The sequence below is a fragment of the Phallusia mammillata genome, chromosome 2 (assembly GCF_965637545.1).
Source record: "Phallusia mammillata chromosome 2, kaPhaMamm4.hap1.1, whole genome shotgun sequence".
Lineage (NCBI taxonomy): Eukaryota > Metazoa > Chordata > Ascidiacea > Phlebobranchia > Ascidiidae > Phallusia > Phallusia mammillata.
Genome location: NC_137253.1, coordinates 25,696,668 through 25,715,008, shown reverse-complemented (window position 1 = coordinate 25,715,008; position 18,341 = coordinate 25,696,668). Strand labels below are relative to the sequence as shown.

Here is an 18,341-nt window from a genome sequence, read left to right as displayed (position 1 = left end):
GCGTTAACCCACAAATTGGGGTAAAATATTTTATGTGCGTTTGACCAAAATGTGTTCTAAAAAGGAAAGAAATACAATTTAATATGCATTTGACCAGAACTAAGGATGATTCGTTAAATAAGGTAAAATGATTTGTTGTGTGTTTGTTTGAAATTTGGGACCATTGTATCTGAAAGCTTATAAATTGGCAAGAGCGTGAATTCGTGTCGCATTCTAAATCATGTTTCGGCAAGTGTAAAACACCATGAAAATGAGGTGTTGTCACGACAAAACATAAACAAAGAAACAAAACGCCAAAAGGATGTAGATGAAAACAATAACATGCTGGATTTCGCAACCTTTCAAGTTGCTACCTAAATTTGGATCAAGAAGGCAAGTATATTGCGACCCGAAATGTACTGAAACGTATTGCACAGTCGGGCACCTATACTTTATGCAGTATAGTGCAAACGTTCAAATTATATGCTTACCTTAAATTAAGTTCAGAATGATCCCTACAATAAACTAGTAAGTTTTTTGCTCAGCGAACTGGAATGATTGTGAAACATGATCGGGTCAAGCACTAAAACAGGATAAAGTGATGTACCATAATAAAACGATTTGTGTATCATGAAACGAAACAGGATTGTGACCCGCGTGCCGCCTGTTGCACAGCCCTGCACTATCAACTTTATCTTTTAAGCGGGTGTAATTTTACTAAAAGACACGATTATCCAGAAAAGCGGTTTGCCGAGCAAAAGTAAGAAAACATATTTTTCAAGTGGTAAAAATGAGAGGTAAAAACATTTTTAGGAAGAGATTTGGCTGAAACGAATTTTTTAAGAAACGAAAGAGTAGCTCGATGGTACGTACTGCAAACGATAAAATAAGAAGTTCCCCTAAAATGTGACCAACGGCAGTTTGAAACAGAATTTGCCAAAAACGGAACTTGTACCACTTAGGAAACAAAAACCACCAAAACGCAACGTATGCAGCAGCAGAGATAAAATACAATCAAGTAATGCAGTTTTTTTTCTCCGTATAGAATAGGAGTGCTGATTGTAAAGAGATAGGCAAGATAATAGACATACAATAAAAACAAATTTATGTATTGTTCATAAATTGAAAAGGTATGTCACACATTTTAATGTGCAGAACGTCAATGGTGTCTTTAAAATGAAGAGGCAGGGCCTGGCAATATAGGGATACACCAGGGGTGTCCCCAGTGCGATTTGTTGTTTCAAATTATGTTGCGTATGGTCCACCATAGTTTGGATTAAGTATTTAGGCTGTGGCGACTTGCGCATTAACGCCAAAGCTTTCCATGGAACTTTATTTACTGGTAAAAAGAAGTACACATGATGCTGACGCAACAAAATCCCACAATTTCCAATAAAAGTTCGGACGCCCCTGGAGTACACTAACAGGCATTTTTACACAATGTAACACATACTGGCAGCAAGAATGGGCACGTATGAAGTCGACCACGTGGTATCGTAATCCCTTAGCTTGGCAGTTTAATGGTCAACTTTGGCCCCTTGTTACGAAAACTTCCCGGCTTCGGCGTGACACCTAGCGACCGTTCTCCGTCGGGCCCCGATTCCGACATAATGACGTCACCATCCTCATTCTCAAATGATTCTACGCAAACAAAGTCAGTTCCTGTATAGCTTAGAAGAATACTGCAAACAAACCTGATAAAAATGACGTCATAATATTATTTGTGACGTCATTAACATTTTAAAAGTACATTGCAAATAAACTTTACAAGTATTGTGCAAAAAACACACATACAGATGACGTCATATGTTATTGATGACGTCACTGATATTTTTAGTGTTACCAACCATCAGACTCTCGTATGTCGTCCATGGAGGCAGCAGAGAGGGCACTATTGAGAGACTGACGACTTGCAACCGGTGTCAGGTCCGGGACATCACTCAAATGTAGGTTGACGAGGTTGTCGAATAAATTCACAACTACTGATGCGTTTTCGAGACAGGCAACCTGCGCGTGGAGTGCGATAGTTGTCAAAATAGGACCGCAAAAAAAAGTAAAACTGAACCATGAAATGTTTTTACCTGTGCAAACGGACCTGCAAATCTCCAAATTCCTCCGAAGCCAATGTCTGTAAAAAGGGGACATTGAAAATAATTTACCGTAAAGTTAAAATAATGCGAGAAAATAAACCAAAGCAAACGTCTCATCACATAAACAAGCTACAAGCTTAAAACACACTTCTACAAACAAAAGCAAAAGTTCAAACGTAGAAAACAAAGAACCTAAATTCCAAAAAATTTTATTAAATGGCAAGAACCAAACGATTTTAATCAGATACGTCATATCGGATTGACGTCATCAATGTTGGATGGTAAAGCTACTGAAACAATATTTCACAGCAGACTTGCATTTAGTTAAATTTCGATAGGTGGCGCAAAAAGCTGTATTGTTAGTTTAGCATAAGCTAAAATGAGGTAGAGTTGGGAAGCAACTAAACCTTAACTAGTGGCATTTTAGGAGAAATACCGTTTTGAATAGGTAATTATGCTCTTTGCGCCACCTATCGAAATTTAGTCAAAATTTTGCGTAGTGGACAATGCCTGTTACCTTGCAGTAAAGTGATTTGTTTGTGAAGGACATCGTCGCCTCTGACTGAAGCAGCGTTATGTACGATTGTCTGAACATGTGTGAGAATAACCGTGTCTTCACACTGGTTCAAAATATTGTTGATTTTGTGATCCAACAAACTGTGTCTGCACGAGAAAGAATACTCTTGTTTGTCTGTTTTTTGTTGGTGACTTTATTTATACCAACTAAACGAAAAAACTGCTTCACTATTTAGGTGCACGAAACAATTATTGTCGACTCGAAAAGGCTTAAAAATAATATACGAAATATTTCTACTTACACGATAGGAAAAACAGTGGGAAAGATAATGCTCGCTTCAGCCAAATATTCGAACAAAACATGGACATCCGAATTTTTTGCTGAGTGTTTTACTTGGGTGGCGAGCATAGTTATAAGCAGAGCCTGTGAAACATAAAGCAAGTTTAAAATATTCTGAATTACCCAGCTATTCAGCGTTCTTTAACATTTTACGCATAATTGTAATTAAGGCAAAGCTTTTCGGGTTGGGTTCGGGGCTAAGTTAAACTGCATTGATTTGGGCCTGACTTCACACTCAGACTCATTTGGATGGTAATTTCGCCAACTTTCGGGCCTAAATCGTAAAAAAAAGATTCGAGGCTTGTAGGTTTAGGGTTTTACTTTTGGTTTCAAACTCCAGCCACTTCACAACATAAATAATTTTTACAAGTTCAACTAAGTAATAGTTTAACAAGACGTATTCGCTTTTCTCGCAAATTTTTTACAGTGTGGTAAGGAGGCATTCACTATCACCAGTAAAGAACACTTTGAAGAGAAATCAACCACTACAGACGCAGTTTTCCGATGATTCCTGTTCCCTACTGTTCAACATAATCTAAAACCCAGTACATAAGACCCTATGCCAAACAGAATCAACGGGTACACACACTATTTGCGCAGAACATATATTTCACCAAAGGTCAAAAATTGATAACAAACTATTTTCTGTTGTTGTAGTATTTTGCCGTCACACCTGTGCTTTTTGGTCCAACAAGTCTTCGCCAAACAATGCATTAGTGGTCGATTCGGCCGAATGCTTACGTCGCGATGACCTCATAGATGATGAGGTCACATGGGATGCGCTGCTTGCACTGCTGTCCGAGTCCAAAGAGGGTTCGCCGACCTACAAAGGACAAAATGTCGTCTTGCATAAGCGATATCTATACAGCTTAGAAGGGGGAAAAAACCTTAGGGTTTTTTCGAAAATCGGGTCAAAATTTCTGGTTTTCGATTCCTGGTTTAAACCGGTTTGGAGGTTCGGAAGGAGGCTAAAACCGGCCAGGACCGGTTTGAAACTGGAATATTCCGGCAAAAACCCACCGCAAACCGGATTTTTCTTCGATTTTTTTACCCCCAAAAATGTTAAAAAAGGGAAAGGCTAAACCAGAAACCGACCTTTCTCACTTTGGGAGGGGTTGTCCCGCACTCGCGACTGTCCGGACGTTTGTTCATCTTTGTCGTCGATGATTTCCGACCTTAAGTGATTAAAATTTTTGGGATATGTGCTTTGTAAGAAAAAAAATCTACATGCTACATCGAGATTGCAGTTTTTATATGTGGTTTTACGAATCTTTGTTAACCACCCAAACACACAGTAAACCTCAGTCAATCCGGATCCGCTTGGGCCAAAAAATGTCTGAATTAGCCGAAGATCCGGATTAACCGATGTCGAATAGTTCAAGCCGTACCACATTACAAATCATTTGCACCTTAAGTTTTGTCAGAATTTAGGGGAAATCCAAGTTAACTGAGTCCGGTTTACCCGAGGTTTGCTGTATTGTAAGCTTTTTACTTGTTATATTTTCACACGAAAGTTACAGTATGAAAAATGAATGATTAAAAGTAATACATTTAATCATCGTACCTACAACAAGCATCCTAGCAACAGCTTTGTAATACAGAAAAATTTGTTTCAAAATTTATTTTAACTTACTTTTTTGTGGTCTGACATCAGCTGTTACATAAACCCTTTGACCACTGGATGTCGCCACGCTCCCTTCAGGTATCGAATTATGGCGACTCCTAGATGAGTGACTGCCGCTAGATGGCGAGTCGGAGCAGTTCTCGCCTTCTTCTTGGCCGTTGGGTGTCGCCACAGCGCCCCGATGACCGTTGCTTAGCTTCGATGACGTCGTAGAATTGACTGTCGATGACTCAGCTTTTTTGCGGGGCACACAGTGACGTCGTGCTTCGTCACAGACGGGAAGTAATGCTAATGAGAGTGATTGATAAAAGTCATGAGCGTTCTTTTTTTCCGTAACGATTTAATGTATATGAAACAGCTGTCCCAAGTAAATACTATTTTAAATTATGATAAAAGCCCAAGGACTTTTTTGAAACTAACAAACAAATATTCAAAAATGACCCACCTGTTATATATGGCGCGCTTTCTGGATTAACCTCGTATTTATGACTTGACCTGTGACGTGAAATCAACTCAAGCGTAAAATCGAGAATTCGAATGAGACGAGCGATCACAATAGAATCGGAATGCCGGAAACCTGCAAGTCGGCACATAAGCATACAAAACTGTTAAAAACTTGATCAAGCTTACTGGATTTTGCCGAGCATACCTTTTAAAAGGTGGGTGGCAAAGGCAAAGTGGAAATTTGATGCGAAACTTAGCCCCACAGCGACATCAAGCGGTTGGAAATATTGCTCAAACGATGATCGAGATTTCATGAAAACCTTCGAGAGCGGCTGCGTGCATTTGATGCCAAGGTTAAGATGTGACAAGTTAATGTATACTGCATTTGCAACAGTTTATTTAACTTTGCACAAATAAAAAAGCCTAAAGTGACGTCACCAAGGCTCACCTGTGACGTAAGCAATCCGAGTTCGTCGATGTGATGCATGTTCTGTTCGAGTAACGATAGTCCAGCTGCGTATAATCGTTCTTCGTTCATTTGCATGGCACCCAGAGCGACCCAGAAGAATGTGCTTTTCAGTTCGGGGCTCTAAAACACATTTCATTAGAGAAATAGTTTCCCAGCGGGTAAATTGAGTAAGACAACCAACTTACCGCCCCGCTGAGAAGCTGCAGTCTTGTGAGGGCAAGTAGACTTGCTTCAAGCAGTATTGGATCGGCCTGGGACTCCAATGACTATCAAAGCAAAAGTAGGATATAAAAATATTCTACACTTAATTTTTCCTCAAACTTGTTTTGGAAAACCTTGTATGAATGGGTGTAACAAAGCTTTTTTTTAAGCTTGGTGCTCGACCACAATCAAATATATCATACAAAAAGCGTTCAACCTGAAAGGTACAGTTTTAAATTAGGGATGCAACTATCCGGAATTTGCGATAAAGTGGAATCGCCTGGTATCAACCGACAGTGGTGAGTTACAACGTGCTTCCTAAAAAATAGGTGATATGTAGACATTGTCAGGACATATACGGTTGTTACCCATTCCTAACTTGGCAGAACAAAAGGACAATTTAAAGGAGCAATAAATTATGATTGTTTCGAGGTATGACAAAAAGGGGTGGCCCACCTTTCCCATGATAGTCAGAATCTTCTTAATGTGGCGTAGCGATGGTTGTTTGTTGATGCACCCGAAAACAACCAGAGCCCTTGGTTGGAGAGAAGGATTGTATTGAAACGCAAACTTCTGACTCAGGTCACGCCACTCGCTCAGCCAATCACAGTCGGCCACGTCCTTCATGCACGCCTGAGAAAAACAAAAAACAGCGTAATATTTGTTTTAATATTAGGAGAAAGCTTTTTTCATTCCAAAATAGTCAAAGAGTCAGAGGTATTGTAACCGAACATGCTAATCAATTACAACAATTTTTCTTGTCAAAAAGGCACGATTTAAACATTTTTAGTCACTAAAAATTTCGATTAATCGTTCATTTATTTGTCAGGCTTTTTAACGTGAAAAACTCAAATCGTACTTCACTAACGATGGAATTTGGTATTCATTAAAACGGAATATGCGATTAACTGGGTACCTCCATCACTTCAAGCAGAGCATCCGATACAACATCCAAGAAACTCAGGTTGATGACGTCATCGTTTCCACGACAACCGTTGACGCTGGTGGCCGATCCGCGTTTCGGTACAAGTGATAATGACGTTTCTCCTACAAGACACGAAAATACAATAATATGTGAGACCAATGTGATTAAACCCAGAAACAAACTCGTGTTGATCACATAATGACCACGCTCTGATCACGAATCGATCAATAACCGTGCTTTAATCACAAAAAGATCATGTTAAAGCACGTCATGGCGCATTAATCACGTAAAGAACTTGGTCTGGTCACGTGATAACCGCGCTCTGATCACGTGGAACAACATGCATGATCGCGAAGTGATCACGCACTGATCACATGATAACGAACTGTGATCACGGGATGGCCACCTCATGTGAACACATAAAACAAGAATGAACCAAAACGTGTTGTAACAAACCTTTCTTCACGGGTTCTGATTGGAAAGCTGTGTCAGCCGCCGACTTTACATTGGAAATACCGAAGAACTGGTAGAACTTTGGCAAGCAGAATTCGGTGAGACTTAAACGCAGGATCTGACGTGTCTCTTCTGAACACACAACATATATGGATATGAAAGCGAGGCAATCGTTATATTGTCACACAAAGGGATTGTCAAACAAGCAAGAAGTGTGATTTCTTTTTTAGAATTATTTTTAGAATGCCTTTGTGCCCCAGTTTTCATAAAATATTGCCATAAAGTTAGTTTGCGGGTTCTGACCTTTGAACTCTGGTTGATTGCAGGTCAGCAGAGAGTGTATGATGTTTATGACGAGCCCGTGGATGGATGCGCGCAACGACAGAGGTCCGGTGGAGAGCAACAGCGACACCAGGTGGAATAGATTTGGGAGATGCGTGGCGACATCCAAGTTGTTGTTGAACGACAACATCAGTAAAAATCTGAAGTGGGGCAATATGAGCAAAAAAATGGCATAAAAGGTAAAAAACATAAAATCCATTTATGTTTGACAGTGCTGAACATCTGAAAAAGGGTATAAACTATGTTTTTAGTAAATGCTCCTGGCTTTAGTATTGACATAGCAACACTGAGTCGGCACCACCTTAGTTTCCAATCATTTGCCATTTGCAGATCCAGTTCCTTTGTAGTTTATGCCCAGCATTAAACAAATGGAAGTGCTATAATCTTTTTCAAGCGTATATTGTGGAATACGATACCCCCAAACTATTATAAAGGCGATTAAAATATACCGTATTAGGGTATTTTTTATTCTTGTTCAGTGATCGTAAATATAGTGCAAAGATCTTCCAGGTAGTACACAAGTTCGCTAACGTGACAAGAGTTAAAAAAAAAGTTTTTAAAGCTGTCAATATGTCACATTATTGTTGTTCGACTTGTGGCTAGTATTTGAACACCGCTTCAGTTTTTATATGATTTGAGATATTTTGGATAAAATTTAATATGCGAACATAAAGCTTAAGTTTGAAATAAAAGTTTGGAAAACTACTATCGGTAATAAATCTTCGATGTTTTAAATGTTTCAACATTCACCTGGCAAGAATTGCAATCTCGTCCCAGTGCTTGTGTTTTTCCAGCGTGGGAGTTGGACGGAGGGAGGTTTTATCAACGATCGTACACAGTAGGTTAATGAGTTTACTTGATACGATTTTCATGTTGTTCACTGCGAGTGAAACTGCCGTGTCAGCCATCACCTCCGCCTGTCAATGAAACGAAGAGTTAAAAGTACAGACTAGGACAGGGGTCGGCACGCGAGGTGGTTTTTCATGGCACGCAAACCGATTTGCGTGTTTATATTGAAGTGATAATTTAGCCTGTTACACTGCTTGTTTATAGTTTTTATCACGCCATTGTCTTAAAATCCGGCCTTACATGCACAGAACACTCTGTCGTCTCTTTATTATTGATATCTGCTGGCACGAAGTCACTATTATTTAGGAAATAGTTGGCACGCGAGGTCATTAACACATGAAAATAACAAGTAAATTGGCACGCGTCGCCTACAAGGTTGACGACCCTGGACCAGGATCCAGAACATTACAACATCTAGCCCATAGTTTATAATGACTACATTTTTTTTCAAATGTCGGTTACAAAAATGACAGTAAAAGCAAAGCAAAGTGCGTCAGGCCTATTGAAGGTGTTGTACCGAATCAGCCGGTCACTAAGCATTCATTCCCACGTGACAAGGCGTGTGCTAGAAAAAACTAGCCTGGGTGGGATTCGAACCCACGACAGGGCCGTTCCGGGACTTGCGCTCTACTAACTGAGCTACACAGGCAATAAAAAAGTTTATAAATCCTCAATTTTAAGCAGCCTATGAAATTTAAATACTATGAAATTTAAATAAAAAAATATTGTGCGCCATTAAATGTTTGCAAATTCACTTTACTTTCACAATGCACAATATAGGTAAGTTTAAATTTCTTTAAATAACTGGGTAAATTTCTATCAGTTTCTTAAGTAAAACATAGAAAAGCAACCGTTTCGGCAGAAACACGAAAAAACAAACGAAAACAATATGAGTGCACTTCACTGCTTCGCCTTTTTTTCAAGTAAAACCATTCCAATCAGTTTACTCCAGAAATATTTCAGATAGAATTTACTTACTTTGAGGGAACCAAGTCCACCCTGAGAACTTGTTTCAACAAATGATTCCAGTATAAGATCAGTGAGACCCGACATCTTTCCCAGGTTTCCCCAAACCTTGATCTGCACACTCGGATAAAACTCCTTTTCAGCAATCGTCAGTTCGATCAGTTTTTGTATCACCGACTTTACCTACAGAGGAAATTGTAGTAAAAGGGGCAGAGAATGGCCACGTAATAATAAGGTTAAAAACTGAAGTGCCGTTGGATGGCTACACTAGCCAATACAGCCGATCTCTCGTCACCAGCTGCACTGATGAGACCTTATAGGTCGAAACAGTGTGCACTGCACGCAGCTTATCATTTAATGGCTCGATGTTTTTACAAGGGTAAAAATCATTTGTGGAATAAATTGACTATGTCGTTGGATAATTCAATAACATTTATTAGGCAGTCCAGTAATTACAAATACCTTTTTAATGTGCACTTATGAAAGCATGTTACCCTTATCGTTACCATGTTAATGTTGCTGTGGAGCATTGCAGACGAGAATTCGGCACGATAAGAACTAGAATGGTGGCTTTCTGATATACTTCCATTTTATATATTCTATACGATATTTACCAATTTACTATACACATCGTTTGATCTACACATATGATTGTTTTTGTAAACAAAAACTAATGGGTCCCCACACGCGTGTTTGTGCGGATCTACGGTAAACAAATGTTGCGGTGATTTTTAAATTCTTAAGAACAAATTTTTAGAAAGCATTAACCCAACAATGAATAATTTTGTTGTATTTTTTGCACTATTGTTGTCGTATAATTACAAAAACATTAAAAAAGAACGAAACAAATACTTTCAATTTAATCTCTTGCTTTGACCCAGATATTGTCGTCCAATGTCGGGTTTCAAACAGAATTTTTTCTAGAAAGCTGTAACAGTTGTGTTACAGACAATTAAAAAGCGATTTGCTGCAAGTGTATACATAACTTTTCATTTAACTTTGTTTCGCAAAACGAGTTTTTCATTTAATTTTGTTTCGCAAAACGAGTGCCATTGACCTGTAGTAACCTTTAGGGTGCACACACCAAACGACTGTTTGACCTTTTGACACCGTTTTCAATAGCACGCCGTCCTCGGTGTTCAAAAACACCGTTTGACCTAATTTATACATGCCTTGAGTATTTGATTCAAAAAAAACAAAAACGCTACGTTATGGCGAATGAAAGTTCTGAACTGTGTTAGTAATACCTACTAATTGACCTTAAGTAACCCGTGGTCATGCAGCGGCCAACATGACAACGAACATTTAAAAAACTTTTATCTTGCAAAAAAGTCAAGTTTGTTTTTTCATATTTAGTTTGTGTAACAAAGTTTTGCTTGACATTATACGAAACCGAAGCACGCTTGTTAGGTTTAAATCGCGTCATATGTGTGAAACCTTTGCCAAAACTGAAAATGTGAGTGATAACTTAATAAAACGACTTAGCATTGCTGTGCAAAACAGCTCATTTCTAATCACCGAAACGACGTCTCGTAAAACGTCTGTCCGACGTCAAGCTGAGCCCTCCCGCTTTGCCCTATTATTCGTAAACATACTCTCTTGGGACTTCTGCCTACAGTGTCTTTCTTTACCAAACGAGCGTTAGACACATTTACGTTTCGGGGGCCTGTGGGTAAACCGCTGGGTAATTTGGGGTCAAACTTCAGGTGGAGCAAGTTCAGATTAATATCTAACATATGTCCAAATTTCAATAAATTTGAAGCACGCCTTCTTCACTAAACGAGCATTACAAACCAGCTTTAAAAATTTTATGTTTCGGGGGCCTGTGGGTGAACCGCTGGGTAATTTGGGGTCAAACTTCAGGTGGACCAAGTTTGGATTAATATCTAACATATGTCCAAATTTGAATAAATTTGAAGCACTCTTTCTTGACCAAACGAGCGTTACAAACCAGCGTTAGACAGAAAAAAGAAAAAAGAAAAAAGAAAAAAGAAAAAAAGAAAAAAAAAATACGGACAAAAACAATATGTGTCCCCTTCAGGGAAGGGGACCCATAATTAATTTGATATTTTCACTGTTTTCAAGTGTTACCTTGTTTCTTTTGATCTCTGTAGAACATGCAAAAGCTGGAAGATTGAAGAGCCACGGCTCCATGTATTCCAAACACAAGTTCTTTAGTGTGTCGCTCAAACATCGAAAACCTATACAACAGAATATGCACTGCTATCATTTCAGTAACAGAAGTAAAAAGTTAGATTTTTAATGGATCTATTTTCTACACAATAGTTGGTAGGGATGTGCCAAAACTGCAAATGTCTGTTTGGTCGAGCACCGAGCATCTCACTTTAATGCTCGGTGCTCGGCCGAGCACGCTCGGTGCATTATGACGTCACCAAAAAATCCCCTTTCTACGTTTTAGCTCTACAAGGTCTCTTACGTCACCGGCGGGGTTTATTAAGCTGTCATGCCCAAGTACGCGTTTTTCCACTATCTAATACATTTGTTCATAGACACCCTTTAGAACACTAGTTTCGTATGTTAGCAGGGCATGAATATGCAAATTTAACGCTCGGGTCAGTTTGTGCAACTGCTCGGCCGAGCAACGAGCATTAAAAACATCGATGCTCGGTACCGAGTACTCGGGTTCTGACTCGGCTCGGCCCATCCCTAATAATTGGGGTAAAGCGACAATAAAGGTAATAAGTATCATATTTTGCCAACAACATGGTTTGTCTTTCTTTATATTGTTTGTCTGGTTTTTGTGACATGTGACAGGAATGAACAATCCTGTATCTGTGTTTGACCGATCATCTTATGTCACTATTGGGTACACGATCAAAAATGATTGCCTATTATGACGTAACACATGCCTATGACGTAACAACCCTATCTTTCCAAAATAAAAAGTATACTTGATTTTAACTTAAACTTAAAAAAGTAGAACTTCTGTGACAACGATTGTTTTGCTATCAATTGCAAAGTTTTGGTCAAGCAGCATTAAAAACTATATTACTCGGTAGCAAGTACCCGAGCACTGTCTTTGGTACAGCATATCCATTACAATATAAGTACCTCAAGTTTTTGAGCGGTTTCCATTCGTAATGTATGTACCTGTTATGCATTCGTCAAGGAACTCCAGGGTAAGGTGACTTTCGTTCTTAGCGAGGGTCGTACTGATTGTGACGATGAACAGCGTGTTGTTGGCAGGAATACAAAGTCCCTCCGATTCACAAAGACGCCCGCCTAGCTGCAGGTTGAAGGATGTGGTAAGCACACACAACAGGTTGTAGGCGGAGAGACGGACTGTGGGCTCAGGCGAACCTGTGTGAAAATAAAGCTTGTTGAATTTGTTTCAAAGGGTGACTGTGTATTTTTTGTTTATGTAAAGAAAATTTTTAGCCTAGGTTTAGCAATAAAGCAACTGTGATTTCAATAAAATGGCAAAAGTGCAACTAACAACGAGTTAAAGATTTCTAATCAGTTAGCAATGCCTTGAACATTTTTAATTATCGGCATTATTTTTTGGTTTTAATCAAAGTAACGGGAACTTTACAAAAAATCATTGGAGTTTGAGTTTTTTACTTTTTGTAAATAATGAACTTTTTTAAGTTTTGGCAAATTACGAATTCGCATGTAAGATAATCTCTTCAATTTGACAATAGCAAAATAACTTTTTAGGCACCTAAGTTCAGTAAAGCCATATTGAGTAATGTCCCGGGTACATCCTTTGCACCTATCTTATGGTGGTGAGTGGAAATATCCTGCTTTGGTTGAGTCAACTCCCAACGTGCCCGGATGTGACGTAATCCCTGCATCATAACGATAAATGAGGTTAAAACTATTTTCAAATCAAATGACAAATTTTGATATTACAAAAAACAACTACAGTTATTAACGCCAAGCAGTGCCTAAATAAAAGGCATTGAAAAGGTGTTTGGAATTAAATGTTAGCGCATTTTGATTTTGAAACACGCCTTTATTGCTAGGGATGTGCCAAAATTGCAAATGTTCTGTTTGGTCGAGCACCGAGCATCTCACGTTAATGCTCGGTGCTCGGCCGAGCACGCTCGGTGCATTATGACGTCACAAAAAATCCCCTTTCTACTTTTTAGCTCTACAAGGCCTCTTACGTCACCAGCGGTGTATTAAGCTGTTACAGGCCTCAGAAGTAGACGTTTTTCCACAATCTAATACATTTGAAAAATCATTTGTTTTTGTTCATAGACACCCTTTCGAACACTAGTTACTTATGTTAGCAGGGCATGAATATGCAAATTTAATGCTCGGGTCAGTTTGTGCAACTGCTCGGCCGAGCACCGAGCATCAAAAACAGCGATGCTCGGTACCGAGTACTCGGGTTCTGGCTCGGCTCGGCGCATCCCTATTTATTGCTGTTAATTTTGCAACCGAAAAATTGTAAACACCGTACAGATCACAAAATCACTTAATAAGCAGTGGGTAATGAGTGTTTCTTGGCTATTCATGGCTCTGTAGGTAATTTTCGAGTTTGACTGATTCAAGTACAGTATGAAGTGCTTTATTTCCATTGTCTGTTTCAGTTTGTTATTATGTAACAGTACTAAAAACGCTGCCTGCAAATACGAAACTGCCTACTTTCTGAATACTTCTTAAATTAACTGAAAGAAGCCATATTGCAAAGAATATGTTGTCACGCCCAAAGTCATTATCATGATATACCAAGTAGGGGTGTGCCAAAACTGCAAATGTTCTGTTTGGTCGAGCACCGAGCATCTCACGTTAATGCTCGGTGCTCGGCCGAGCACGCTCGGTGCATTATGACGTCACAAAAAATCCCCTTTCTACGTTCTAGCTCTACAAGGTCTCTTACGTCACCAGCGGTGTATTATAAGCTGTACATGCCCATGAAGTATGCGTTTTTCCACCATGTAATACATTTGAAAAATCATTCGTTTTTGTTCATAGATACCCTTTCGAACACTAGTTACGTATGTTAGCAGGGCATGAATATGCAAATTTAATGCTCGGGTCAGTTTGTGCAACTGCTCGGCCGAGCACCGAGCACCAAAAACAGCGATGCTCGGTACCGAGTACTCGGGTTCTGGCTCGGCTTGGCCCATCCCTAATACCAAGTAAATTGGTACGCATCGTAAAAAAGTTGCCAGCCACTAAGTTGGAATAAACGTACATTAGCAATTTTTCTGGCATCTGGGTGGGAGAAAAGCATGACTGCATTGTTCGATGCGACCTTGAGACCGAAAGCACTGCTCTCGTCCATAGACTGGATGGATTCGATCTCATTCGCATAGTAAATGTCGTTCAGTACAATCTCGCCTTCCAGCAACTGTGAAAAACAACATTGCCAATTTTGTTGTTTTATTCGGCTCGAATATCTAGTGAAAGATGTCAATGATGTGACAATAAGTTAGTAGACGTTCTATTTAATCTGCAAATTAATAGGTTAAATATATTAAACCATAAATTTTTCCACAATGCTACGTGAAAAAATAATGCAAAGTTTTGTGACATTCTGTTCAGACTTTGTTAGTTTTTATGTGACATTGTGTGCATTTATTACAGGGGTCGTCTACTTTGGAACCTTAAAGAGTTACATATTATTGAATCATGAACTAGTGTTACTGTCGGAGCCTCCATACAAAAAATGTTATCTTTAGACTTAAATACTTTAAGTTGAACAATTTATTGTTTTTGAATAGTTGTATTTTGTTCGGCAATGGAACCTTTGAGATAGCCACTGAGCTTCCGACCCCACATTTAGGAAAACAGTCCATTAAAAATTGGTATTAAGTCCTCAGGATACGGCTTTTTTCTCGATTAGCCACACAAAATAGCAGAGCAACTTTACAGCGAGTGGCAATTTCGCAAGTACAGTATATCTTGCGCAAATGCAGACTTTTAATCAGCTCATGTTGGCGACTGAATAATGCAAATTAGTTACCTTATATTTCTCCACAGTTGTGAACTGGACAGCTCTGCTTCCAACTTTGATGTCAACTTTTGTGTGACCGGATCTAAACAAAAAAAACTTTTATCGCAATGAAGCTCAATTATAAAAGAATCCTAAAAAATAACTTTAAAAAATCAAGCAAAAAACGATTTTTTAAGTATCAAATAACCTGTACACGTTGTGGTACACGCGAATATCTTCATCAAGACTTTTGGTTGCAGATGGAATTTTCTGATGATCCAGTTCCACGTAACGTTGTAATTCAGCCAAGTTCTCCAAAAAACGAATTCTGGACATAAAGATGTCATATGCAGTAACATATCATGCCCTAGTTTCATCTCAAGCAACATTGCCAGGATGGCGCTTTTTGCACCCAATTGGGCTCTTTTCTAACAACGAATTGCGGGTTGTTTTAATGAGTTGCTGGTTGCGTATTTTGGGCGGGCTGTCGAAAGACCATTTTTTACATGCAGCAATCGATTTTTGAGTAAAATTGCACTTGTTTTTAAATTACTTTGTAGTTGCGCTTTTCGGGCTAGTTTTGACGAGTATGGTTGCGGTTTTAGAGAATTCGACCTATCAACAATACTTTCAAATTTTTTTGTGTGGTGAAAGTAAGGTCCCTAGAAATCTAACGACTACAACCGGCAAAGGGGGCAACAAAGACTGGTAGGTTACAACATGGAAAAGGTATTGGGTATTCCAGAAAATAAATTAATTTTCGAAGCTAGTCTGCCGCAGTATTACAGCAATAAAGTGATCAAAACTCCAAAACACGGTCATAGCAGTGAAACTCATGGACTTGAAACAATACCCTTACATTATCACGTAAAAAATAAAACAATGTCAATGCCACTGGTGAAGTCCTTTTATATGTGTTCTAGACCTTGGGAAACGACTGTGTTTCAGTTGTGAGCTATTTTCTAACTTGTTGCATTATTTTAATCACTTTTTTCAGGTCATTGCATAAAATCTAGTTTGTCAATAGACTTGCATTATGAAATCATTTTCTGATGTGGCCATTTTCTCATGTCGTTACCACTTACCTTTGTCGGTTTTTCACTTTAGCAAATGTCTCCTCATTATATTTAATGTAGTCTCGCACCCAAGTGTTGGGATTGTACACGTAAATAGCGTTGAGGTTCTTGTATATGGCAGGAGTGTACACCGCCAACCATTTGGGAAGGTACTGACCACGAAACCTGAAATAATCCAGTTCAGGTTGTAGAAAAGTTACAACGCAAACTTAATGTACCTCAGGTTTCAAAACAAATCTATACCGCACTATTTATGAGTTTAAAATTTTACAAATCGCAAACAAATATTGCAGCTACTAAACAACAAAAAATACTAATATTTTTGCGTGCAAATGTGCAGTATACACGGTTGAAATATTCTGAATTGGAAAAAAATATTTCTGCTTAAAATAAGAAATTAGTAGATACGTTCGGCAGTTATTTTAATTGGCAGCAAATATTTGAGCAAATTATCACTATTAAATAGAAAATGATCTTAGACATGTTTTTATTTTTACTTTTGTTAAACAGCTAACTATTAGATTTTTGCTTAAATGAATTGAGGTGAATAACATTTCCATCAATTGCACGATTAACCTTAATTTTAACTTGACATAATTAATACTCTGATACTTAAATGTACAATACATTAATGTTTTTGTCCAACATTGTTTGGAATTGGTCTATAAGGTTTAAAACACATGTTGTAATGCTTTTTTCAATTTTTATGTCACAAAAAGGCACTAATATGTACAATTACATTGATTTTGCACATACATCAATGTGTACTGCATAGGAACCGAGTACGGTACCAAAAATATATATTTCAAACCATCAAAAAGCATCAAAAACGGCGATGCTCGGTACCGAGTACTCGGGTTCTGGCTCGGCTCGGCCCATCCCTATTTCAAACCATACCCGTTTTTCGATTCAACATGCGTGAGGTCAATGATGACGTCAAACTTGCGAGCGGAGTAGGGTTTTAGGGCTTGTAGGATGTAAAACATGAGAATGTCTTCACGTATTTCGGACATAACGTAACGTTTCGCTATGTAGTAGAACACAGGGTATCCCATCTTCGAACGACCGAACTGAAAATAAATATTTTTTGGTAAACTTGAACTATATGTGACAATGTGACGAATTCGACAAAACAAAAACGTTGCGAAAAGTATATTTTACGAATATTTCCATAAGTGCATTTCCTGTACTTGTTATAACACAGGATAGCCCATATTCGAACGACTGAACTGGAAATAAATATTTTTATTATTAACACTTGATTTTAAGGATTTGAACTACATGTAGCAACGTGAGCATAGGCGCCGACATTGAATTTTTTCCGGGTATGCCGTATTATATGACGTCACAAAATAACGTCATATAATGCCAAATATATTTTCTGCGGATGCATATGGTAAGAATGCATTAAAGTTGCAGTATATAAGCTTTACATAACGTAATTCCACCGCCAGGCCCTTTTGCTACTGTTGCAATTTAACGACCTATTTGCCGAAATTACGGGTAGGCAAAACAATAAAGATAGAAAGGATTTAGTTCGACTGTCACCTAACATACTTTGCCGTGCGTCGCAAATTAATTTAATGTTTAACATTGTAATAACTATAACAAAAATGCTTAGATTTCACTCAACAAAGCGCACACACTTCTGGCCTAGCAATCACAATGATCCTTTTTGTTCGTTTTAGCGTCGCTTGTTTCGTTTACATTACAACGTGTCGCATATTTAACGCAGTGAGTTGTATGTGACGCATAATTAATTTTAAAGTTCAGTGTACTTTGTTTCAACGATGTTCTGACCTGCCTGAAACTTTCGACAACGTTAATTTTTGTAGCCTATGTACCAACCTTACGTTTATGACGTAACATTGGGTGTTAATTGTGTTTTTTTCGGTTGAAACTAGCCAGTCGTTGTTCTTGTGGTGTAGGCAGTTACAACAAAGGTTGGGCTGTATTTTTATAATTTAGTTCACAAACGGTAAACTTTTTTATCACGTGGTTGTTGACAAAATACCCGGGGCAGCGGCGTTTCTACCATAGGACAGCGCCAGTACTTTTGTTGTGCTATTTACAACTTTTTAATGTTTAAATTCCTATGCTTCTCGAATACGTTTCACAACTGTAATGAATGCGAACAATTTAATGGTTGTGAGACAATA

At 38.5% G+C, this 18,341-nt stretch overlaps 1 protein-coding gene across 2 annotated transcripts in view; it reads right to left on the bottom strand.

Annotated features, from left to right (window-relative positions):
* Positions 1-200: 200 nt before the first annotated feature.
* LOC145215544 (neurofibromin-like) overlaps positions 201-18,341 on the bottom strand; it is a 36,765-nt gene continuing 18,624 nt past the window's right edge. For both annotated transcript variants that reach the window (XM_080084247.1, XM_080084248.1), the window contains exons 37-62: positions 17,080-17,252; positions 16,192-16,347; positions 15,315-15,434; positions 15,137-15,209; positions 14,366-14,521; positions 12,881-13,007; positions 12,310-12,519; positions 11,290-11,399; positions 9,211-9,381; positions 8,134-8,300; positions 7,345-7,523; positions 7,045-7,173; positions 6,580-6,710; positions 6,120-6,296; positions 5,648-5,728; positions 5,442-5,582; positions 5,199-5,325; positions 4,995-5,126; positions 4,559-4,837; positions 4,021-4,100; positions 3,599-3,748; positions 2,888-3,009; positions 2,587-2,732; positions 2,061-2,107; positions 1,827-1,986; positions 201-1,620 (exon numbers count right to left, since the gene is read on the bottom strand). In XM_080084247.1, the coding sequence (XP_079940373.1) occupies positions 1,484-1,620; positions 1,827-1,986; positions 2,061-2,107; positions 2,587-2,732; positions 2,888-3,009; positions 3,599-3,748; positions 4,021-4,100; positions 4,559-4,837; positions 4,995-5,126; positions 5,199-5,325; positions 5,442-5,582; positions 5,648-5,728; positions 6,120-6,296; positions 6,580-6,710; positions 7,045-7,173; positions 7,345-7,523; positions 8,134-8,300; positions 9,211-9,381; positions 11,290-11,399; positions 12,310-12,519; positions 12,881-13,007; positions 14,366-14,521; positions 15,137-15,209; positions 15,315-15,434; positions 16,192-16,347; positions 17,080-17,252 (3,681 nt within the window). In that variant the 3' untranslated portion in view covers positions 201-1,483. The remainder of the gene's footprint in view (positions 1,621-1,826; positions 1,987-2,060; positions 2,108-2,586; positions 2,733-2,887; positions 3,010-3,598; positions 3,749-4,020; positions 4,101-4,558; positions 4,838-4,994; positions 5,127-5,198; positions 5,326-5,441; positions 5,583-5,647; positions 5,729-6,119; positions 6,297-6,579; positions 6,711-7,044; positions 7,174-7,344; positions 7,524-8,133; positions 8,301-9,210; positions 9,382-11,289; positions 11,400-12,309; positions 12,520-12,880; positions 13,008-14,365; positions 14,522-15,136; positions 15,210-15,314; positions 15,435-16,191; positions 16,348-17,079; positions 17,253-18,341) is intronic.